General features: G+C 40.4%; 2 protein-coding genes across 2 annotated transcripts; both read left to right on the forward strand.

Moving 5' to 3' along the window:
* The first annotated feature begins 826 nt into the window (after positions 1-826).
* Positions 827-15,523, forward strand: LOC141782952 (serine/threonine-protein phosphatase PP1-beta catalytic subunit-like). The gene is made up of 8 exons (XM_074659792.1): positions 827-965; positions 5,634-5,765; positions 11,089-11,319; positions 11,418-11,522; positions 11,653-11,724; positions 12,754-12,905; positions 13,532-13,666; positions 13,770-15,523. The coding sequence occupies exons 1-8, from the start codon at positions 914-916 to the stop codon at positions 13,872-13,874; spliced, it is 984 nt and encodes a 327-aa protein (XP_074515893.1). The 5' UTR covers positions 827-913; the 3' UTR covers positions 13,875-15,523.
* A 1,982-nt stretch (positions 15,524-17,505) lies between these two features.
* On the forward strand, positions 17,506-24,535 carry manea (mannosidase, endo-alpha). The gene is made up of 6 exons (XM_074660273.1): positions 17,506-17,644; positions 20,038-20,641; positions 22,006-22,115; positions 22,295-22,371; positions 22,553-23,964; positions 24,110-24,535. Exons 2-5 carry the CDS (start codon positions 20,137-20,139, stop codon positions 23,187-23,189), a joined length of 1,329 nt encoding a protein of 442 aa, XP_074516374.1. The 5' UTR covers positions 17,506-17,644; positions 20,038-20,136; the 3' UTR covers positions 23,190-23,964; positions 24,110-24,535.
* Positions 24,536-25,117: the final 582 nt, after the last annotated feature.

Raw genomic sequence — 25,117 nt, forward strand, 5'->3', positions numbered from 1 at the left:
TGGTGACTTCATGTGTTGCTGGCTCTCTGGGGTCACAGATTCCGATGGTCACAGATTTCAGTGTAACACCTACTTTAACAGGGGGGTGTTATGCTGCTTTTACTTTTCATATTTTATGTACGTTTTGTTGATACTACTTCGACTTAAGCAAGGTTTTAAATGCATGACTTTTACTTGTAAATTAGTATTTTTATATTGTTGTATGGATGAATACTTCTCCCACCACTGCAAACTCCTCTGTCTGAGTTGAACAGGTGCAATGTAAATGTGCAATAACACGTTGGTCACTTTTGTGTCACTTTTGCAATGTAAATACTGTAAATCTATTGTTACGGATATGTGCAATAACACGCTGATCACTCTGTGCAATAATTATATGATGCTGTGCAATAATTATATAATTATCTGACGGACACTTTGTGCAATAATCCGGCAAAACTGTAATCTGGCAAAACTGTCATCTCATCAATATACATATTGTATTTTTATATTTTATATTGTATTATCTTTTATATTTTTTACATTTATATTGCACTATCTCTTTTTTATTGTATTATCTTTTCATTAGCACCTATGGGATTGTCACAATCTAATTTCGTTGTACTACACAATGACAATAAAGGGCTTTTATCTTGAATCTTGAACATCCACACAAAGTGTCCCTTTTTTTTTTTTTAGATCAGTTTCAAAATAATAACGTGCATGCTGGGTGATATTTAGTATAAGATATACAGCATGTTTGTCAGCCTAAAGTCACGAATAAACTAATTTCATTTAATATAAAGGTGGTTAAAGTGAACTGGTCCCTCTTCTCTATAGTTTCTCCCATTCTCATCCATGGTTACTGTTTCCTTGACAACAGCGCCTCCTCCTGTCTCTAGGGGGGATCGAACACCACCACATCAGTGTGAAGATGGCGGAGGGTGAACTGAACGTGGACAGCCTCATCTCTCGGCTCCTGGAAGGTGATTTCAATTTAAATACAGTCTAATAATGTAACACACCGTTAGCTCTTTACCTTCACTAAGCCCGGTCTGTTTCGTATCCTGTAAACTAGCGCGGTTGCCTCACAGAAAACGTCAGTAGATGTGTTAGCATGCTCGGCTAACGTTGTATCCCCCGGATAGCTCTGTTAGCTTAGCCGTGTTTATAAACACTGGCAGCGGGTGAACGCCTACATTTCTCTCCGCTTTTTCGCAGTAATTGCTACGTTACTCTTGGCAAGTAATTGTACTGTGTCGTGGCATTTACTTTAGCATGTAGTTAAACTTTCTGCTTGTGTTCTGGCTCATTTATTTCCCAAATTATATGGATGGACGAGCTGGTATGTATCGAGAAAGGAAGGAAGGGGCTGGGGACGTTTGTCCCTGTGTCGTTATGACATTAAAATACAACCCAGAATCATCTGGCATGTGTCTACCGGTTGTGACTGTTAACCTACGTTAATATTAAGTAAGTTAAGTAAGTTAATATTTGATAATTAAAGGCATGAACACCGATTTTCACCAGCCACCCCTGCCCTTGAGTTTTGCTCCCTGTAAGTTGTAGCTATGATAATAATCGGATAGGAGTCTTTGACAGATTGAAGCTATACAAATAGGTTTACATTAAAAATGAAAACAGTAATATTTAGATTTCATGTGACATTGGATGCCTTTATGACTACATCCTAGACTCATTTGAATTGTTGTGAGGTAGCTTTCTTTTTGTGCAGTAATATGAACTTTTAACTAACTGGGTTTGTGTTTTTAGTGTGCATATTGCTGGGATTCAGTGGTTCAATTTCTATTAAAGGGGTGTCTTTGACAGATTGAAGCTATAAGAATAGGTTTACATTAAAAATGAAAACACTAATATATAGATTTCATGTGACATTGGATGACTTTATGACTACATCCTAGACTCATTTGAATTGTTGTGAGGTAGCTTGCTTTTTGTGCAGTAACGTGAACTTTTAACTAACTGGGTTTGTGTGTTTTTGGTGGGCATATTGCTGGGATTCAGTGTAACAATGCAAAGACATTCCCTTTTAAATCTGTTAAGTATTGTACAGGTGAATAACACAACACAAATTGACATTGCAAAACCAGGAGGGATGAAAGAAATGCTGTGTGTTTCTCTGACACTGTCCACAAAGATGTTCTTATCTACAGTTTAAATTGTGTCATCTTGTGTTCACAATCTCTTTAATGCTTTCATACTTGGTAAATAAACTGAATTGTGTTGTTGTTTGAGGAGCAGGTTTTGGCAGAGAGAGAGAGGGATGTGCAAAAATCCTTTTGTGTTGGCCGTCCACCTGCTCAAAGACAAGGCGGGGAGTTTTCTGTTCCCTTGTGATATATCCTTTGAGTCAGACCAGACCACTAAAGGCAAATTCAGCTGTCCTTGGCATACTTTCCACCAGTATATCTGAGACTATGTTGGAGGGATGAGACACCAGCATGCCAGCATTGAAATGCTAAGATTTGTTATTTATAGTAACTGCTGGAAAATGCCACCACACTGCAGCTGCCTTGTGTTTCTTGCAGTTTCATTTTTATGTTAACATTGCCACCAAACAGTGAAATTAATTAAAAACAAATGATATCATTGCTTCACAGCCTGTAATCAACTTGTTGTTTGTTTTCCACTCGTGAAACGTTTTTTTTTTTCTCAGCTGGAAAGCTTGTTGATCCTTCACACACTGTGTTTTCCTTGTTTCTCAGCTTGGACTGCAGTGACTTGTTGATTGCTCATATTTTGAATACGAGTTGGCATCTTTCACAAGTGGTCAGATCTTGTTGGTGCGAGATGACTCTTAAAACAAGTGACTACACATGACTAATTGATTGGATGTTGTCATCTCATAGGCTTCTTACATAATAGTTCAGCTTTGTAGTTAATGGTGCGAACTTACTCGAGTTAGAATCAAGCACGTGTGCAAATCATTTAGGATTATGATAAAAATGTCCATTACAAATTGGCATCTGTTTTGATTGTCTGGAGGTAAAATATTTCTACTAGTGAAATACTCTCTTGGTGACTATGACAGGGGTGGTGATTTTGTTTACTAAATTAATCTGGATCAGTCTAAAATGTATGCTAAAGGGTTTATTGGTACTAACCAACAAAATTTCAGTCTTTCTTTCATGGATATAGCCTAAGCTATATGTAATAAAACCAGTTTTGGTCTCCAACACATGCTCATATTTTTGTTGATATTATTTTCCGATGTTCAGCACAGAGTCACCATAACAAGAGAGTAAAAATTCCCTGGTGCTTAGCTCCTGAACGAGAAAATTTGAAAGGTCTTGAGCCCTTATTTTGCATCCCAACATCACATAATAGCTTTCTGTATTTTTTGCTGTCTCAGAAAATTTGGTCTTGTGGAAAAGCCGAGTGTCAGCGAGAGTGCTGCTTATTCACTGGAATTAAAACTTGTGAAACACTGTGCCACTTTCTCCAGATTTGTGTACAGTGTTGCACACACAAACAGTGATTTGGTTTATGATGGTTGCAAATCCTTGTCATTGCTTCATTTTAGCCTTTGCCCCTCGATGTTCTTAAGAGCGTAATCTCTTTTTCAAAGTGCCCTGCTGCAGAAGTGCGAACAGTGAAAGGTTCTGTCTGTGTTAAAGCCGGGCGGGCTGAGCAGCATCCGAGCTTAACTCGCTCAGCTCTGATGAGGCCTGAGTGAAAAGCCCTACTTCTGCAATTTCATGCTTCACACCGTGGCACATGGGTCTACGAAGCACTGCAGACACTGTAGATGGATGATAAAGAAAACTGATGGTGTGAAATTGGTGGTGTAAAGCAACACTTATAAGGTTGGTGGAGCCGGCTAGAATATTTTTTTGGCGCTCAGATTCACCATCTGTTAGGATCCATATTCCTCTGGTGGTTCACTCACTTCTCTCAGGTTTGGTTGGATTACATGACTAATGAGACGGTGAGTACAGTGTGTAAGTAGCGTGCGTATACACACGTGTGCGTTTATGTATGCACAAAAAAAGCATGCACTAAGCTTTAGGAATTGCTCACCAATACATCCATTACCGGTAATCCATTTTGAACTGCTCCCTGTTTGGTCGTTCTAGGCTAATTTGTCATCCTTTAAGGAAACAAAAAGGCAACAAATAGGAAAAGTGTTTAAGTGTCTGACTAACACACATTGGTTTCACTAGGCTCCGCTATCCTGTATTGGAGTCTTTAGTGGGCGTCCAGCTTTAAGATGGTTTGTTATTACATAATTCCTCAGTCATGGATTTGTTCATCACTTTTGTTTCCATCATCAGTGGTTCATCTTAACGCAGTCAGTGTTTTGATTTGCTTTTTGTGACGTCAAACTGAGACTAAAGATAGTTATATAAGTGCCGTCCTATTACCGTGCATGTATTAATATAGTGACAAAACACAATTAGTCACTGTTATGTCACCACTATAATAATGATAATAGTAATAACTTTATTTACATAGTACCTTTTTGAAACAAAGTTTCAAAGCTTTAAAAACAAGCAGTAAAATCATATAATCAATTCTAAAAGGTAACCAGTGAAGGGCAGCAAGGATCGGTGTGATGTTGTTCTCTCAGTACGAGTCCTAAGCCTGGCAGCAGCACTTTGCATAAGTTACAGTCTTTGGATGTTTTGCCTGCTGATAACAGAAAAAAAGTGCGTTGCAATTGGGACATTCTTTTTGAAACTTTGATAGTTGTTCATAAAAGAAATCATTTGTGTGGAGACATTTATTTCTGAAATCTTGGATAAAAATGGCAGCTTAGAGATCCAGGTCTAAAATGAGTTAAAACAGAGGGAACCAGAGAAGGTTTCTATAAGAGCGGGTAAACAGTGGCATGTTTATAATTGGAGTGGAAAATACCAGTAGACAGAGAGCAGTTATTAATGGTTAAAATGTCTGGACCAACTGTCTGAAATACTCCTTTTAAAAACCATAACATTATAAGAAAATTAAACGTAAATCATAAGACCATTCTTCAGCCTAATATTTATTTATTTGAATTTCTGCCTTTGTCTACATTTTGTCACTTTTTGCGTAGTTGTTAGGTCATGTGACGGTGGGATGCCATCTTTCAGATACATTGCACCAACCGGGCTGTCCAGATATTAAATCAAACCCAAATATATAAAATGCAGACTTTTGAAACTAACTCTAGTCTTTTGCAAGCCACAACGTACAACAGCAAGGAATCCGTTTTTATGTATAATCTCACTTTTCATATCTCCGATTATTTCACCTGCTGACTGTAGCCAAACGTTTGCAATTCTCACTCCTCTTTTCATCGTTGTGAGATAAATCTGCTCCCAGAGCTGTGGCAGAACGCCAGAAAGTAGGCTTAAGCTAACAGTGCAACCACACAGCCAATAAACCCACACCAGTGCTGAAGATGCAAGCTGCTCTCATAGTCTAAGCAGTGGGTTTCTTAAGTATGGCTGAGACTTAGCAGCTATGAGCTACAGAACCATTACGCCCACAGCTCATCAGATTTTAAGATCGCCTTGTGATTCTCCTCTAAGTGTTTTTTTTCCCCCTTAGGTGAAAAATTGTTGCATCATGGCCTCATTCTGATGAAGTTTGTGTGGTGTTGCTGGTGCTGTTGTTGATAACACTGACGGTGTCTTTTCTTTCCTGTCCAGTACGGGGATGTCGCCCGGGGAAGATAGTCCAGATGACCGAGGCAGAGGTGCGGGGCCTCTGCATCAAATCCAGGGAGATCTTCCTCAGCCAGCCCATCCTGCTGGAGCTTGAGGCGCCTCTGAAGATCTGTGGTCAGTTTTCTACATTTCTGACCTTGTTTTAAACCATCTTCTCACGGCCTCGTGTTTATTTTTACTCTCTCGTAACCCTCTGCACTGTATAACATACTCTACTGTGACATTTCCTCTAAAAGGTTTAAAAGTTGACTTCTGTAACCAGGCCGAACTAACACTGCCTCAGCCCAGCCGGGGTCACATTAAGTCACCGTCACTCTCAACTACCCTGTGTATGTTATAGAAGGATACATATAGGGGACATGAACACATAATATATGGACAGACAGACTCTCAACAGTTGAAATGCCACCAGTATCACTATCTCTAGCTGGCTCCGGCACATCTCTGCACACTCCCACATGCTTTATCTCTTCCCTCCAGCGTAGCGCTGCAACTGCAAACAACTCAGAACGGACTAATATATGTGGCAGTCCTTGAAAATACAGTACACAAGCTCACGTATAGGCTCAAGCCTACACACAGCTCATTTGTGGCTGTTTTTACTCCCACACACATTTACTTTGAGATTGTTGTTATGTAGGCCTAATACTGGTGTCAACCTCAGATGGCAGCGTTTGTATTTCAAGTGGGAGAGAAGTAATGTGATGAAGTCCAATTGATGATGTTTCTCGTCAAATGGAGCATGAAGATAATGATGTTATGCACAGGTCTGCATCAGAATAACTGACCTTTTAAAGTTCCTTCAAACACGTAGACCTAACCGTGGCACATGACTCTAAAATATGCATGAGACTGAGGTGGTGTTATTTGTCACTGTGTGGGGTTTCTTTGTCTCTCCTTTACTTTCTTTGTTTGTTGCTGAACCCCTATCCTCAAAGTTGCCTTTAACCCGCGGCTGTGACGACAGGCTTTCAGAGCACTAGCGCTGAATGAAAACACCAAACCGTGAACGCCTTTTAATTATTTACCAGGGCCACATGGATCAGGTTCTGCTCTTACACTCTCTCCCTCACATGTTAACCTTAATGCCACTGGCATACTTTTTGCCCAAGCCGGCAGCTTTGACACTGTTTGGCATTTATGTTAACATAATATTATACAATTTGATTTTTTTACTAGAGTTTTGATGACAATGGTGTGCCTTGTGCAGTGACACATAATAATCAAACCCTCTTGGTGAGGATGTGTTGGATCGGCTGAAGAAGGACCACAAGCATGTTTATATTGTTTCTGTGTAGGTTTGCATTCTGTGGTAGCATTTTATTGTACATTTTCAAGCTCTGGGCACAGCGTGTTTATGTCTGAGTCGAACCTTTCATTATTTTCTGACCAGAAGTACTGACTGAAAAGTGGCACAAACAGTTCACAGACTGAAGGGAATGAGGTGAAAACATCTTAGAGTGCATAACTTCATTATAGAATGCAAAAGTTATTATTTATTAGTTTATTATTTTGTTTTAAAGTTGATTATATAATAAATACCTTTAACAGCCTGTATTAGTTTCCACATTGTTATATCAGGCCTCTGAGTATAGGTGCACATTTATTGTTGTTGTTGTCAATTTTTTTCCTTTTAGTTTGATATGTGGATAATGAGGTTATACTGTATGTATTAATAAGAAGATTAGTTTTTAAGTTTCAAAAAGACACTTGAAATACAATACTGGATATATAGTTATTTAATATAATTTATAGTATTTTTGCCCTGTTTTTATTAACGTTTGCATATTTTATTTAGTGTGTGAAGTGGATCCTTTTTTATTAAAATATTTTGTCATGCCGTCTAGAACAGCAAAGACGGACTACGTTACGGTTATGGACAGTCAGCCCGTCTGCTGAGTGTTAATTTGTTGTTTTCATCTTGAAATGTGCTCTGAGCAGCAGCAGTATTATTATTCAGTGTTCCTCCTCCCACCGGTGGTGATGTGTTTTTTATGTGGGTGCTTTAGAACCTGTTGATTATCTGGCTACACAAGGTCATGCAACAGTGCACTTGATAACAGCTTTGTACCAGTGCCCTGATGCTAGGATAATAATCTAATGGACTTTACATTGTGCATGCATAGACATTGTTTAATTATTACTAATCTGATTTTCCCAGTGGTTTGATCTTGATGTGATGATGCGTGATGTTTAATATTGCTGTATCACACATGGGTGGCATAGTTGGGGGTCACAAGACGCACCGCTGGGTCCTTTTTGTTATTGTAGAGTTCTATCGCCATTGTTTTTAAATCGTATTGTCTTCTGAGACAAATCATGCTCATTTATAACACTGGCCTCAGGTCCGGCACTACTTTTTTTCCCCAACTTTAAGCTTTTTGCTCAGCTTTTAAAAACCCAAAATCTCCGCGCTGCTATTCTCAGACTGTTTTACCACTGCAGAGGCAGTGCTGAGTAAATAATTCACTGTCATCCTACAATTCCTTTTGAGAGGGCAGGCAGCGGGGGGGCTGCCCCGTCGAAAAAAGCCAGTCTCGGTGAAGCTCACAAATTCACATTCAGTCACGCAGCAACTCTTAGTGTGGAGTTGAGGATAGTTAGGATGGCTGAAACTAACCTGAGGCGCCTTTTTCTGGAGGCAGACATTTTTTCAAACAGAAAATGCTGGTAGTTGATCCAGGTTTCACTACAGAGCCACAGCTCAAGCTGAAGTTAGCCCTGCTCTTACAAAGTTCACTCACCTCCAACTGCCTCTGCAGAGATTACAGGCTGTGTTGCCATGTCTCTGTGTTACTATTTTATCCAAATTTAATTTCCCGAGCAAACTGCGACATAAATGTTAATTGTTTACGCCTCATGTCCGTTTCGGTGCAAGCACAAGCAAGAATTACTGCTCTGTGTGTTGTCCTTTGTATTTACTCTGTCTGTCCAGTATGTGTTGCTTTCAGCCTGCCAAGACTAAAAAAACATGTTTTTGTCATTTTTATGTAGTATTTGTAGCTTTTTACAGTCTTCAGATCTGTTCCCAGCTTTTCTTAGTTTAGCACAATGCAGATTTATACAGTTTTGATGCCCATAGACAAAACATATATAAAGATATGACTCATTTTGCTATTGTGGTAGACTTAAAATTACATTAAAGTAATGTTAATTGGAACACAAAAAGAAATGCAAAAACTACAGTATATAGCTATAAAACTAACACTTCTAACACACGGATCCCTACTTTTCACCTCACATGACCTTTCCACTGTCTCATAAGAAGTTAAAACTCAAAATAGGGGTTGAAAACAGCAACTAAAGTAGTAGTTAAGAGATTTTAAAAGCTTTCCTGATTTCACACTGACAGCTTGTGACTTGGACTGAGCTGCTGGATCTCCGCCTTAATACTTAAAGACTTGTTTCATTGAAGTTTTGATATTCTATTATTGATGTGAAGGATTGTGAAGTTGTCGAACATTACCAGTACTTGCATCTCTAGATGGCAAGCTGGGGCTGCGTGTCCGGGACCAAGGAAATGATTGATGGTGAAAACACAAACCAGCTGGCTAAGCACAACATGAGCGCTGAGTAGAAGACAGAGCTAGACTTCAAACACTCAGAACTGTCCCTTTAATCATTCATTTGCACGGGAAAAAAGTGTGTTTTTGCATGCCATCTTAAGACACAGGCAAAAATAAGTACAGGCCTGTTGCCATATAGGTTAGATGCCAGTCGTGGTTTGGGTTTGGTGCCTAGATCACTGACAGGCACCATGAAATAGAAGAAAAAATAAAACATGCCGGCCACTCTCATGATATAAAGTGGTAATTTCTGTTGGTCATTTTAATCTCAGGGCCAGACAGCTGCACATCTTAACAAGCCCTATTCTTTCACTTTAATTTGTATTTGGTACCATCTTGTAATGAAAGCTTTGCCGTGAAAAGAGTGTGGCACATGAATTTGCTTTCCATTTCGGTCACGATATAGCCTGTTATTATTGTCCTGGTCTTTCTGGTGAGGCTCACTGCCGCTGTCATCTCTGTCTGGAGCACTTAGTCCAAATTAGAGCGGCTCTCGAGTCGGTGCGAGAGGATATAAAAGGAAGCAGGTCTTGACTAGGTGATGTGAAGTGAGGCTCCCCTGCAGAGCTCCTGTGCTTTTGGTAAGAGCTGCCTGACTGATGTCAAAAAGAGACGAGGTTGACCCTGATTCCCGGGAGAGTTGTTCAAATTAAAATTAGTTTGTGTGGATAATGTGTATGTGCGTTCTTTTTGTGATTAACCTGGATTGTCGGCATTCTCTCCCGAGGCAGCTCATTTCTCATGGGCCATGGCATTGATCTGGTGGCAGTTGTAATGACTCATTTTGTGTGTGTATACCTGCTGCTGTAGGCAGAGTCATATATCCCCACCAACCTACATGTCTGGCTGTGTTCTGAAAATCAGTTAGTGTGCGTATATACGTGCGAGTGAATATTTGTTTTGGAGATAGAAAAAGTTTTGTTAAGTCTTGCATTGGCTTTGATTAGTACGTCTTGTCCTTTTCTCCACAAACTGCACCACCATTCTTTTTGATAATCGCTTCCCTTTGGCTCCACTATCTTTAACTCTACACAGTGTTCTCCTCTCTAAGTAGTTCCCCCTTTCTGTACTAAATGTATGTTAAGCAGCCTGTCCTTGTGGCTGCACTTACAGTAAATAATAGGGCTCTCAATTGATAAATATTTTATTAATTAATCGCATGATTGTCCATAGATAATTGGGATTAATCGCAAATCAATCACATTTTTTAATCCGTTGAAAATGTACCTTAAAGGGAGATTTGTCAAGTATTTAATACTCTTATCAACAAGGGAGTAGGCAAATATGCTGCTTTATGCAAATGTATGTATATATGTGTTATTAGAAATCAATTAACAACACAAAACAATGACAAATATTGTCCAGAAACCCTCACAGGTACTGCATTTAGCATAAAAAATATGCTCAAATCATAACATGGCAAACTGAAGCCCAACAAAAACAACAGTTGTCAGTGTGCTGACTTGACTATGACTTGCCCCAAACTGCATGGGATTATCATAAAGTGGGCATGTCTGTAAAGGGGAGACTCGTGGGTACCCATAGAACCCATTTTCATTCACATATCTTGAGGTCAGAGGTCAAGGGACCCCTTTGAGATTGGCCATGCCAGTTTTAGGTAGGTTTGCAGCATTATTTAGCCTCCTTTGCGACATGGTTGTTACCAATGGATTCCTTAGGTTTTCTAGTTTCATATGATACCAGTATCTTCACTCTAGCTTTAAAACTGATCCTGCTACAACCTAAAAATCTCAAGTTGTGTTAATGCGTTAAAAACGTTAAAACGAAGTTGCGTTAACGGGTTATTATCACGTAAACTCTGACAGCCCTAGTCAATAGTCAAACTAACTTGCCTCTCCCCCCTTTTTTAGGAGATATCCACGGGCAATACACAGACCTACTGAGGCTGTTTGAGTATGGTGGTTTCCCTCCAGAGGCTAACTACCTTTTCCTGGGTGACTACGTGGACAGAGGGAAACAGTCCCTGGAAACCATCTGCCTCCTGCTGGCCTACAAGATCAAATACCCAGAGAACTTTTTCCTGCTCAGGGGCAACCACGAGTGTGCTTCCATCAACCGCATCTACGGTTTCTACGATGAGTGTGAGTTGAAATAAACTCACCCTGCACACACACACACAAACAAACAGCCCTGCAGCACATAATAGTTTGGTTTTAATAATGTTTATGTGTCCCACCAGGCAAGCGCAGGTTCAACATTAAGTTGTGGAAGACCTTCACTGACTGTTTTAACTGCCTCCCCATCGCTGCTATCATTGATGAGAAGATCTTCTGCTGCCATGGAGGTAAGACAACTGTTGGCACATATTTCCACCTCTCGTCCCAAATGTATTTTGACTTTTTGATGCCCTGGTTCGAAATCTAATCGTAGTAGTAACTCCAAACAAAAGTAACCTCTTTTATTTTCTATTTCAGGGCTATCGCCTGATTTGCAGTCGATGGAGCAGATTCGCAGGATCATGAGGCCAACAGACGTGCCCGATACAGGTACTGTATGTGTGTCTGCACATACTTAAAGGGATAATTCGGGTGTTTTGAAGTGGGGTTCTATGAGGTATTATCCATAATCAGTGTATTACCTACAGTACATGACGGTCGGCACGCCCCCAGTTTGGAGAAGCAGACAGGAGTTACTGCACGGAAGCAAAGCAATGTACTGCTGTGGACGAGTGCAACAGCAAAATATATTTTTGCCACCTAAAAATAAATGAATATCAGTTAAGTGTACGCTATATTAGAATATTTTCGCCAGTTTAGCTTGCCGTGAAACAGCTATACTGTCCATGTTTCCGACAGGGAACTGAAGCTGCTATCTAAGCTCTCGCCAAAGAAACCAGTCTCCATTGGGGGAAAAAAGAGTAATTTTACCTCGCAGAACGCAGGAGTTGCTGGTCTACCGCTGCCTTGATTCGTTTGTTTGTGTTATTGTGTGACTTTGGTTTGTTCGGATTCTCCAAAGTCACACAAACAAACTAACCGATGGAGGCAGCGGTAGACCAGCAACCCCCGTTTTCTGCAATGTAAAATTACAGTTTTTTTCAATGTAGTCTGGTGGCTTTAGCGAGAGCATAGATGGATACAACGACTTCAGTTCCCTGACCGAAAGGGCTGTCTGACGGCAAGGTAAAGCGGTGAAAATATACATTTTTTAGGTGGGCCTTTCTTTTAGATGGCTAAAATACATTTTGCTGCCGGCCCCGTCCATTACTTTGCTCCCGTGTGGTAACTCCTTTCATCTACTGTAAGTAATACACTAACTATGGTTAAGAACCTCATACAAACCCCACTTCAAAACACCAAAACTATCCCTTTAAGTGCATTCGTATATTTAGTACTGAAAATATTCACTTCCTTTGGATTTTCTCCCTGGAATTTTTTCCTGATTGAATGACTATTTCATCAATAGATCTCCTCTGTTGCATCAGCAAAGTCGGCAGAATCTTTAGCACATTCTTCCCTCCTCCCTTCTTTTCTTTTTGTTTTTTAATCTCCATCCCTCCTCTCTGTGTGTCCCAGGCCTACTGTGCGACCTTTTGTGGTCAGACCCAGATAAGGATGTACAAGGTTGGGGAGAGAACGACCGCGGGGTCTCTTTCACCTTCGGAGCAGATGTGGTCAGCAAATTCCTGAACCGCCACGACCTGGACCTCATCTGCAGAGCCCACCAGGTAATTATGAAGGGAATAAAGGCCTGGATGTGGAATGTGTCAATGCAGGAAGTGCATGGTCAGCAAACTGGGTTTTTTTCTTCTTCTTTTTTTTCTTAGAGACTTAAAATTGGTTGACCTTGCACTTTAATGATAGCTGACCTCCATTACTTTGTGTGTCTTTGGCACAAGTAATTACTGTGGCTGATGCAAAGACACAGACACAAGAGCTAAACCACGTATTAATAGTCCTTGTGCAGCAGTGTAGCCCACTGTGTGTATTTGTCCCCCATGTATCATTCATTATAACTTCATTTAGCTCTCAGTTATTATCAATCTTCTTTTTTTTTGCTGAAGTAAGACAGTATAAAACAGAGAGTGCGAAACTATTGTTTGCATTTGAGACACTGGCATCAAGTATATTTTACCTGATGGATGACTAAAAGCAGTTGGAATGTATAACTTTTCTGTTATACATTCGCTATTTCGGCTCTGCGTTGGGCGTTTCATATCGATTTCAGGTGTGGGTGGTTATCATGGAGACTCGAACCATGATGGCATAGTTAGATTCTGAAACTAGCTGGAGATCTGTTTTCTTGCTATTGATCGCAGTGGGCGGTGGAATAATGTCATGTGTCTTCTAACAGGTTGTGGAGGATGGATATGAGTTCTTTGCCAAACGCCAACTGGTCACACTTTTTTCTGCTCCAAACTACTGCGGGGAGTTTGACAACGCAGGCGGCATGATGAGCGTCGATGAATCCCTCATGTGCTCCTTCCAGGTAGTCTAGAAAACATAGGGACACATGTACATTTATGCTAATTTCATTTTGATATTTGTCTTAACTTAATCTTCTCCCTGTGTGTTTGTGTCATTATTTAAAGATCCTAAAGCCCTCAGAGAAGAAGGCCAAGTATCAATACGGTGGTGTAAATTCTGGTCGGCCTGTAACCCCACCCCGCACCACCCAAGCCCCCAAGAAGAGGTGAACGTACAGCCTTGGCTTCTCCACACCCTCCTTCTCCCCTTGTCCGTCCCTGGTCTGCCATCACGGCAACCCCTGTAACTCCCCTGTATAGCAAAGATACAGGGCTTATCTAATTGCCCAAATCTTTCTCCTCTTTCTTCCCCACTCACCCACCCCCTCCCCGACTCCACTGACAGCTCTTTTCTTAATGTGTATGTGTACATAAATTTGCTGTGACCAATCTGTTTTATTTTTTGCCTGTTTGTTGGTATTTTTGATATTATTAACAGATAATCTTTCTTGTGGTTTTACTTCCAAATGCCATTTGAGGTTCTCTGAGGTTCTGTGTCATCTCTGTGTAGAGGAGCAAAGTGACTGAGTTAGAGGAATTTCTTTTTCAGTTTAACAAGTAGAGATTGAACATTGTTTTTTGCCTTGACCTCTCAAAATACAGAGAGAATCCTTCCAATGAGACTGAGGTTTCTGTGCTAAATCCGTTGACACAAATAACATTTCTTATATTCTGGCTTAACAGTTTAAACACATTACAGCATTCGCTGTGCACTTGCGGTTGTTGTGTTGGCGCACATTTTATATATTTAACCATTGAAAAAGTGCAACTCCCCGTGAGTAACAAAGAATGTGAAGTGACCGGTTTGAATGAAATATAGAGGATAAATCGGACGCCACTGGCAGTGGACACGCTTTCCCCGAACACAACGCCCTCTGGGCATTGATTCCTCCACTCTGTTATGCCTCCCTGTGCCTCGACTCCACACCCACACAAAAACATGCCGCTCGTCTCACACAGAGCTGGTATCGACATTTTCCTGGGTCTATTTATTATTTGTTCTCATCAAGATAATTTCCCCCATATAATCCTCTTATCTTCTGGATATATGGTGTACTAAAAGTGCTTTCCTAGTCTTTGTATGAAGAAGCAGTTAAGGATAGAAAATATCTAACAGCACTGGTTGCAATTTTGCAAGTCTCTTAATGTATCTATAAGTAAGCCGTACAGTGTTAAAAAGAGCAAATACTTAAAAAGCAAGCTTCACAAAATGCTCCACAGTATTTGAGTTGTTTAGTGCTGAGCACACAACAAAAACATAATGAAGGAAGTTTGCTCTTGGAAGCTTTGAAGTAAAATGCTAGCTATCCTCCTGTCACTTCACCCAATCTGTTCTGGTACAGAGTCTAAAAACTGGAGGAGTCAGGAGTGGGTGGCAGGACCAGCAGGCCGTTACGCTATGTGACAGTGATGCCACCTGGTGTACAAATACAGTAGTACAGTACGAATCCGATGTGAATTTCAAATTAGACAGCTCAGGATGGGCTTTTCATTACATATCCAGTACTAAATGTTGTCATTCACCACGAGGAGGTACTGGTAGATGACTTCAGTCCACTGCGAATAAGACGCAGTTGACCTTTTGTGGAAAACAGTTGCCTCTTTTCTTTCTTTTTCTATTTTTTTTTCTGCTCTTTGTGGTATTAATCTTTCTGTTGTATTTCTATGTTCTCTATTCACATTGTTCACTTTTTATTCAGTTAATTTATTTCCTAATACTGATAATAAGAAAACAATACGGTGTTACCAAAAGCTGTTTTGCAATTTGTACAAGTTTGTTTGAAAGTCTATAAATTCAATAAAATGGATGGAAACCAAAATTGTTGCTCCCCTCGGTTTTTACTGATGTCTTTGAATGGATGTATGTCTCTGTAGTGTCAAGGAATTTTGAGACATTGCAAAGTTGCTATTCTCTACACTTCTTTATCTCAACATACAACTGATACTTTAAACTCAGGTGTCTCACTGGTAGAAATGATTAAACAGAAAAGGGACTCCCTTTCTTGACCCGCAGACGCTCTTTAGCCCAGTTCAGAGCTCAGTGCATCAGCCCGAGGATCAACCAGAGGAACAGTGGCAGGAATAAACATGGAGCGCCCAGGTGGAGGTGGGACAAGATCCAAGCAAAGAGGATCCACAGTCCTTTTAAGATAAGATAAGATAAGATATTCCTTTTATTAGTCCCACAGTGGGGAAATTTGCGGTGTACAACAAAGGGGATAGTGCAAAAAACAAGATGCATCAGCTAACACTAAAAAAAAGAGCTAAACAAAGTGTAACAAAATATGAACCATTTAAATAGAAGGAAGTATAAAAAAGGAGCAGTATATACAGTATTGACAAACAGACTATTAACAAAATTGCACAAGTGGAAACTGATATTGCACAGTATGAATTACAGCTGAGTAGTACTGATAGACAGTTGGTGTACAGTAAAGTGCAGTTATTGTCATTTTTTTTGGTGCGTAAGTGGTCTACTGGGAGCAGTGCTGGTTGTGGAGTCTGACAGCTGCAGGAAGGAAGGACCTGTCATAGTGCTCCTTCACACACTTTGGGTTGAGCAGTCTGTCGCTGAAGGAGCTCTCTAGTGCTGAGATAGTGTCCTGCATGGGGTGGGAGTCATTCTCCATCATGGATGACAGCTTAGCTATCATCCTCCTCCCCTCTCCCACCACCTCCACTGTGTTGAGGGGGCATCCTAGGACAGAGCTGGCCTTCCTGATCACTCTGTCTTAGAAAGGAGAGTGAGTGTAGTAGATGATGCTCTGTGAGCTCAACATGGAGTTGCCATGAGGAAAGATTTGAATGCATTAATTTTAACATGCATTTATGATTCCAGCAATAAAAACAGGTTATGATGTTGGTTCACAAGCAACAATGACCGGCTGGCTGTACTTTATCCCTAACATAAACTTACACTTAAAAAATCCTTACAAAAAAAAAATATATATATATATATATAGAGAGAGAGAGAGAGAGAGAGAGAGAAGAGAGGCCAGCTCTACTCTCTCTGAGGGGGATCAAATGCTCAAACACACAAATACGGTAGCTCATAATCCAGGTCTTTGAATGTGCTGTACTGTACACGGGAAATTAATTTGATCAGTTTACAGGTTTTGAACAGGTGGTAATAGCACAAAAATCTTTGTTTACCAGTTGAATACTTTGGCTCATTCAAAATACAAATATGCACAATTCATGCGATTATGTTGTGACATTATGAGTAATATCATTACATGATATTTAATACCAACCAAAGTATTTAAAGGAATGTTTCGAAATTTTGGGAAATATTCTTGAACATGTAAACCACTATAATGTTTGAATGAGAAATATACAAATATATATATATAAAGGTATTTCATTTATTTAAAGGTATTTCATTTATATATATATATATATACATATATATATATATATATAAAATATATATATATATATATATATATATATGAAGGTATTTCATTTATATATATATATATAAAGGTATTTCATTTATATATATATATATATATATATATATATATATGAAGGTATTTCATTTATATATATATATATATATAAAGGTATTTAATTTATTTAAAGGTATTTAATTTACATATATATATATATATATGTATAAATTAAATACCTTTTTATGGCATCAATTTATTGGTCCTTTTAGTGAGGATTGTTTTGTGTAATACACCTTCCCAAACGAGTGGCGGCGATAAGCATCACTTCCACTGCTACTTTGACTGTTGTTGACTGGACAGGACGACGTGATGACGCAGTGCGTAACATCAGCCTCCTATACAGCATGGATGGGTTACAGTCAGTGCTCAGGCGCTGCAGGACAGTTTACAGATCTACAGCGACGTTTTCCGGGACAAGACACCGAACCAGAAGCGTCCTCTGCAGCTCATGCACCGAAAATAATTCATGAAGAGTCCAAAGTTCAGGTAACGTTATAGAGTCGAGGTATCTGACGTTGTTAGCTTGTTAATTGTGTCTTTATGCATTCATAAACTGTATTCTAGTAGCTTATATGATGCATAGCACAGTTAGTTTACTGTAAGTGGTTGTTACTGAACACCTGACAGTACTTCCGCTAGTGTGCAGTCATTCATAACAAACCCAGCTAGCTCTCAGTTTCTGTCTTTCTTTTATTCTATGGTTTTTAGAGATTAATGAGCAACTGATTACAAGTTTTCCAACCAAACTGCGAAACATTTTGATGGTTGCAGCCTCTTAAAATGGGAGAATAGCTGCTTTTCTTTACCTTAACATCATAGTAAACTGAACTAGAGCTGCAACAATTAGTCGATTAGTCGCTCCAGAGAAAAACTCATTATTGATATTCTCTTTATCATTTAAGTCATTTTTCAAGCAAAAAATATATATATACAGCGGGTAAAATAAGTATTTAACACGTAACCATTTTTCTCAGTAAATATATTTCCAAAGGCGCTATTGACATGACATTTTCACCAGATGTTGGTAACAACCCAAGTGATCTATACATACAAAGAAACCAAAACAAATAAGTTCAGAAATTAAGTGATGTGTAATAATGTGAAATGACACAGGGAAAAAGTATTGAACACATGAAGAAAGGGAGGTGCAAAAGGGCATGGAAAGCCAAGACAACAGCTGAAATCTATCAGTAATTAGAAAGCAATCCGACCCCTTGTCAGTGCAAATTAATATCAGATGGTTCAGTCCCAACTGATGGCCCATAAAAAGGTGTCTTATTACCAATAGTCCATGAGCCTGACCCCCAAAATTTGGCAGTCGTGCCACTTTGGAGGGACCAGGTCTCATAGTGATTTTTTTAATGGTCTATGTCCCCAGTGTTGGAAAACGCATGATAGCATTGCAGCAATGGTAGCTTTCTATTTGCTATCACTCCTTTTTTCATCCCTCCATCATTAAAACTTCTCCATCTTTTTACGCAATTTTACACATAGATCCAGTATAAAAGAGGGAAACCAACACACAATATCATGAAGTCATATATCGTTGTAAAGCTTAGACTATAATCTATCCTTCAGTCACATTGTCATGACACTGAGGTCAAGAGAATTTGACCTTTGACCTCTAATGCTGCAATGGGGCAAATTCTGAATGCAACTCCAAATGCCCTTAGAGTCCAAAATGGTGACGTGTTCAATACTTATTTTACCCGCTGTATATATATGAATATTTGCTACATTTCCTAGTTTGTATTTTGGACTAGTGGTCAGACAGAACAAGACTTTTGAAGACATCATCTAGAACTCTTAAGAAATTGTGATGGGTATTTTTCACTGTTACATACATAAAACTATTAATCAAGAAAATGGTTATGAAAATACTTGTTAGTTTCACTCTTAAAGGGACTGTTTGTAAGAATCAGAAATGCTTGCTAACAGCGACACCTGTGGCCATTAAGTCAACGAAAGTCAGCGTCAGGCTCGCGCTTGTGCTCGCTCTACATAAACATGAACGAGCATCGCTCAACACAGTGAGGCGACACACGTCAGCTAAAACCACAATATCACTCTATATTTCACCTGCTTGGCAGTAATGTTAGCTAACCAGACGAAAGTCTCTCCATGAATCACTGCGGATCCTAGTGTTGGCTTTTCCTGCCTCAGCCTCCCGACCGTGGCCGGAGGAAACAGGAAGACACCGGCACCCGATCGGAGACGATAACGTTTCTCGCTGTGGAGCTCCGTCACTTCACAAGACACGGAAAACCTCTGTTGGTCTGGAGGAGCTGCAGCATTTATTTCTGCACAAACGTCCACTGTACATTCACTAGATATTCTCAGAGCTACGAAGTCTTCTGCAGTGTGTAGTGTGCGCACATGAACGTGAGGTGGAGCGAGCTGACTGAAGGCAGGCAGGCAGAGGAGCAGAGTACAGCAGAGGCTCCGGCCCTGGAGACCAAAGCTACGGTCTCCTCCGCGTCATCTGACCGCGGCCAACTCTGTTTTGCAAGATGGTTTTTCACTAGATATAACTTTGCGGTTTCGGTGCTTCCGTGTAGTTTGTGTTGGAGTCTGAGTCTGAGCAGTGTGAGCGCGCATATGCGAGCGTGCATGGGACACCGACCCGGGTGATTTATACGTGTAAGAAGTTACAAACAGTCCCTTTAAACTGAACATCTTTGTGTTTGGATTGGTCAGACAAACAAAGAAGTTGAAGACGTCATTTTGGTTTATGGGAAATACTGATGGGCTTTTTTCACTATTTTCTCACCTTTTAATAGACCAAATGATGAGTTTATTTATCAAGAAAATAATTGCTAGTTGCAGCTCTAATGTTCTTTTGTAACACACTTATATCCTTTGTGTCCTCAAACCTCCAGGCTGAACAAAACCTCGCTGACAGAGCTTCCATGGGATCCTGTCCAACAACAATCCCTCTCAACAATGAACTGTGGAAAGCCTCAAGCACCGAGTGAAGAATGGCAAGGTTAAAGCGCAAAACTTGCATCACGTTAATTGCTTTGGTGTTGTTTGTGCTCATAGTAACGGTGGTCTTGAAGGCGCTGACACCAGACGACTCTCCGTTTGACAGCCCTGATGGTGCGGAGCTGATCCCGGACAGAAAGAATGACAATCAGATCCAGAAAGAAAACATCAATAAACCTGACCAGACCAAGATGCACAAATCCGCTCAGTCAGACAAACTGGAAGCTACACTGAGGAAGTTCCCTCCTCCAAACTACTATATCCATGCTTTCTACTATGCGTGGTATGGGAACCCCAAGTTTGATGGCAAATACATCCACTGGGACCACCCGCAGCTGCCACACTGGGACTATAAGGTGGCTCAAGGGTATCCACAAGCGAGACACGTCCCACCTGATGACCTCGGGTCCAACTTCTACCCCTCTTTAGGGGCTTACAGTTCCAGGGATCCCTCCATTATAGAGTCTCATATGCAGCAGCTGCGCACAGCAGCCATTGGTAAGAAATTAAACCTAAACAGGGCTGGACAATTATTCAACATTCTCACTTGTCTTTTACCCAATGAAACCATTAATGTGATCATTTAATCTGACCTGATTCATTCACATTTAATAGTTTCTTCATCAGCATCCTTATAAAATTCAGTGTTTCTGCTTTGAGTTATTATCATTCAGCCGAGCTCCCTGTCCTCATGTTAGTGTACATAAAAATGATGAGGGGGAGAAGGGAGCACTGGTATAGGATCAGTACTCCGTATCAGCAGACACCCTGAGTTGAGGTAATCCAATTTAAATTGTGAGGGAAAAAAGTAGAATCAGTGCGTCCTTATTGAAAATCACAATGACAGTATTAATAGGGAAACTTTCAAGTTGTAAAATATACGCCGATATAGCAGATGTATGGAAAATCACATGTAAAATAATCAATCTGACAAAATCCTACCTACAGTATAATGCAAAAAAAAAAAAAGAATCGCAAAAATGTTGTTCATTTTCATTATTATCATTGCGTAAGCCGCCCACACATGATCAGCCGTAAAATCGCTCTGCGCTGTCTGTGCCATTGTTTTTCTATGTGGAGAGCCCGACTAGGTGGTGGCTTGGCGTGGCGCACTGCTCGAAATTGACCTTGGTTGCTGCTAACCTTTTAAAGCACAACCAATGAGATAACAGCTGCAACTGTTCTTGTTGCCTGGAAACAGTGAATGGCGTTCCTTGTATTCTTTTTGGTGACATACTTTACCTGCTGCCTCTGCAGGGCTCTGTGCCCTATATCTCACGGTGAGTGAAGAACAAATGTCTTATCATGTGATGGCAGCTTTATGGTTTTGCCGTATATTACGATAATATTGAGTTACCACCCAGAGATAACAGTGTTTACCTGAGGGGGAACCGGAGGGTTGGCGTTACGCTTCCGCGATGATGCTGTCGGTCCGGACGGCGTTATTAGCTGTAACCGCCGTATGAGAGCAGTGCAGAGCAGCGGTCGTGAGCTAGCCAGTGGAGCACGCTCACATGCACGAACATGCACTAAAAGCATATGTCAACAAAGCACAGAGAAGCTTTGATTACAACACACAGAGGGAGAGCAACTTCCCGGCTCAGGTAGACATTACTCCTCTATATCTTTACAAAGCAAACAGTTGTTTGCTGCTATATTAATGCTCTGGATATCGATTTGGCACCTATAACATACATTAATCCATATTTTGACCTATATCAGGAGAATGATTGTCTGCATGTTCATTTCTGCCTATACAGTATTACTCCATCGACACACTTAATACCACTGCAGTACATTTACTCTATATGAATAACTTGATATTTAGTGTTTTCTTTCATGTTTGAACTGTTTACATTCAGGTGTCCTTGCTGTTTCCTGGTATCCTCCTAATAAGAATGATGATAATGGTGCTCCAATGGATGACTTTGTGCCTTTGCTGCTGGAAGTGGCACATAAATACCATATTAAGGTCTGTACGGAGATAGTAGTGAGTTTAGCAGCCCTTTGTTTCGTATTTCGCTGCAGACTAAATGTTTGATGTGCAGAGTTCCTTAAAAAAATCTAATATTCTTAAAATGTAGAGAAAATGTTTTGAGAAATTCCTGTCTATAAGAATGTCTTGTGTTGCTGTCATTTCTGTGTTTACAGGTAGCGTTTCACATTGAGCCATATAAAGACAGAGATGAAGTCAACATGTTCACTAATGTCAAATACATCATTGAGAAGTGAGTGTGTTTCTTTGGCGTTGTCAGTCAAATGTCAGCGCCGTAATCTTCCACTCCCTCTGGAAATCATTCTGTCATGACTCATAATGCATCAATCAATAATTGTCATGTTTGCATCAGTCTTTTTATTCCCTGTGACATTTTCCTTTCTGTGCTTGGGCTGTATGCCTCCTCTTCTCAGATACGGGGAGCACCCTGCTTTCTTCAAGTACCGGACACCGAACACTGGCAAGCTTCTTCCACTCTTCTATGTGTATGACTCGTATCTGATGAACTCGGAGCAGTGGGCCAAACTGCTCAAACACACGGAGAGCAACAGCATCAGGGACACCCCGTATGACGCCATCTTCATCGCCCTGCTGGTTGAGGAGAAACACAAGAGGGATATCCTGACCGCAGGTTTTGATGGCGTCTACACCTACTTTGCTACTAATGGGTTTTCCTACGGGTCCACTCAGCGGAACTGGGACTCCATGAAAGCTTTCTGCGAAGACAACAACCTGATATTCATCCCGAGTGTGGGCCCCGGGTACATTGACACGAGCATTCGACCCTGGAACTTCCAGAACACCCGAAACCGCATCAACGGCAAATACTATGAAACCTCGCTGAGTGCTGCGTTACAAGCCAGACCCGATTTCATCTCTATAACGTCTTTTAACGAATGGCACGAGGGCTCTCAGATTGAAATGGCGATTCCCAAAACAAGTCAAACTGTATATCTGGACTACCTGCCCAATAAGCCTGCAATCTACCTAGAGATCACTCGTAAATGGGCTGCGATATTTGGCGGCGAGCGGCGAAAATGGCAGGATTGATGCGACTATGAGCCATAGGAAATATGTACAAATAATTCCATGAAAACTAAATGAAGTTCTTGTTGCTGGATGCACAACAAAATGCAAATGATGAATAATTGTATGAGAACAGCCAAATGATTTTTATGGCCACGGGCAAGTGGACTAAATTATCTTAATTCTGGCTGCAGTGATGTGATTTTTTACACTTGGGTAAATTATTGTTAATTTAACTGATGTCTAATTACTTATGTCATAACATAATCAGCATGTTTTATCACCGACTCCACCGTATCCAGCTGAAAAATTGTGCGTAGGCATGTTTTGCCGTCCTGTAATCTGTGCCTATATTAAACCTCAATAGAAAGAAATAAAGTGCGTCTTGGAAAGGAAGGAAAGTAAACAAAGCAGTCTGCTGGCATGAAGCTGTCGCCTCACTCTGCTTCCAACGGCTCGAAAACAACAAGAAAAAGCACAACGTAGACCTTGATATTTGAAAGGCGTGTCAACTTAGAATCTGAGATGAATCATAGTGATGAAAAGGGATGACAGGACAGCAGTTCAGTTATTAAAACAGGCAAAGAGCCCAGAGAGAGTGCAGGGGAAAATGAAGATTATTTTTAGGCAGATGCTATTAGCACCCAGGTGTCAGTAGCCAATAATACTATTTGCACCTAGGACGGATTCGCCGATGTGGCTATTTACACCCAGGTGTATATAGCATGAGATAGCAGAGACAAGCACCCAGGTTTCCGTAACCCTCTCTCATCTCTCATCTCTCATCTCTCTGCTATTTGCACCCAACCCGGGCACACATTAGATGCTGTATGCAGGGTCTGGAATTAGCACCCGCCAAATGCGGGTAAATTGTTGGTAGTGACAGGTAAAATCGTCAGACCATCCGCCACTTTGGCAGACAGGGAAAATGCTGGGGATGGGAGAAGAGAATCAGTTCCCGTTAAAGGTACTGTATGTAACTTTCAGAAAATCCTTGTTATTAATGACACCTGCGGCCGTTAAGTGAACTGCAGTCCTGACATCACACCACATCGTCCATTAATTCCTGATAATGGACCCCTCGTCGGGCATTATCCCTTACATAATGTTCTGTGATGTTCTTATATTTCATTTGGACCATTTGCTCCACGATACTAACTAGCTTGTAGTTAGCAAATTACTTTATCAGCTAACATTACGAAGCAACCAATGGCAGTCCCAAGTCCATTACATAGAAATCAGTCCAGAGGCTGTTGTAGGCAACCGAGAAAGTCGAGGAAGGTCTCAGTTTTTAAGTTATGTTACAATCCGTTCACACATTGGCAATATAAAGTGAATAATAAATGTAAAATGTTACATAAAGTACCTTTTAAGAACTGGTTCTTACTTTTCCAATTCCTTGGAATCTCATGACTCTGTGACTATGGATTCCTCTTATGGATGCTTTCCCACAGTTACGCATGCACAATTACGCACACTGCCTTTAATATGTTTCAGTTTCTTTGGACCGGAGCCACGGTGGAGAGAAAAAAAAACTCTCAAAAGCATGGCGCTACTAAACCTGAGGAACACACCTTATCCCCTGATAATGCTACACTGAGAACAACAAATCTGTGTTGAAATCAGCAGGAGGAGGAGGAGAGGTAGTAACGTCACCTGTTAGCAGCCGGTGAGCAGCACAGTCCTGCTTGGATAAATAACGGAGATAACGAATGTTAACTGAGGTGCCTTTGAGTTATTATGAGAGGTTCAAGGGCGAAGGTAAATGACAACGTTATCATGATGTGTTCTAATATAATCTCGTATAATGTATTTTTTTGCCAAGAAACTTGAATAAATCCAGTTTCTTTGAAGGAGATGTTTACACTGCAATATAAAATAGATATTAGAGAGAATTATGACATGTTTAACTTCATAACACCAGCTCTAAGCAGCTTGCTTTTAATCAAAGC

Source organism: Sebastes fasciatus, chromosome 15, assembly GCF_043250625.1.
Source record: "Sebastes fasciatus isolate fSebFas1 chromosome 15, fSebFas1.pri, whole genome shotgun sequence".
Lineage (NCBI taxonomy): Eukaryota > Metazoa > Chordata > Actinopteri > Perciformes > Sebastidae > Sebastes > Sebastes fasciatus.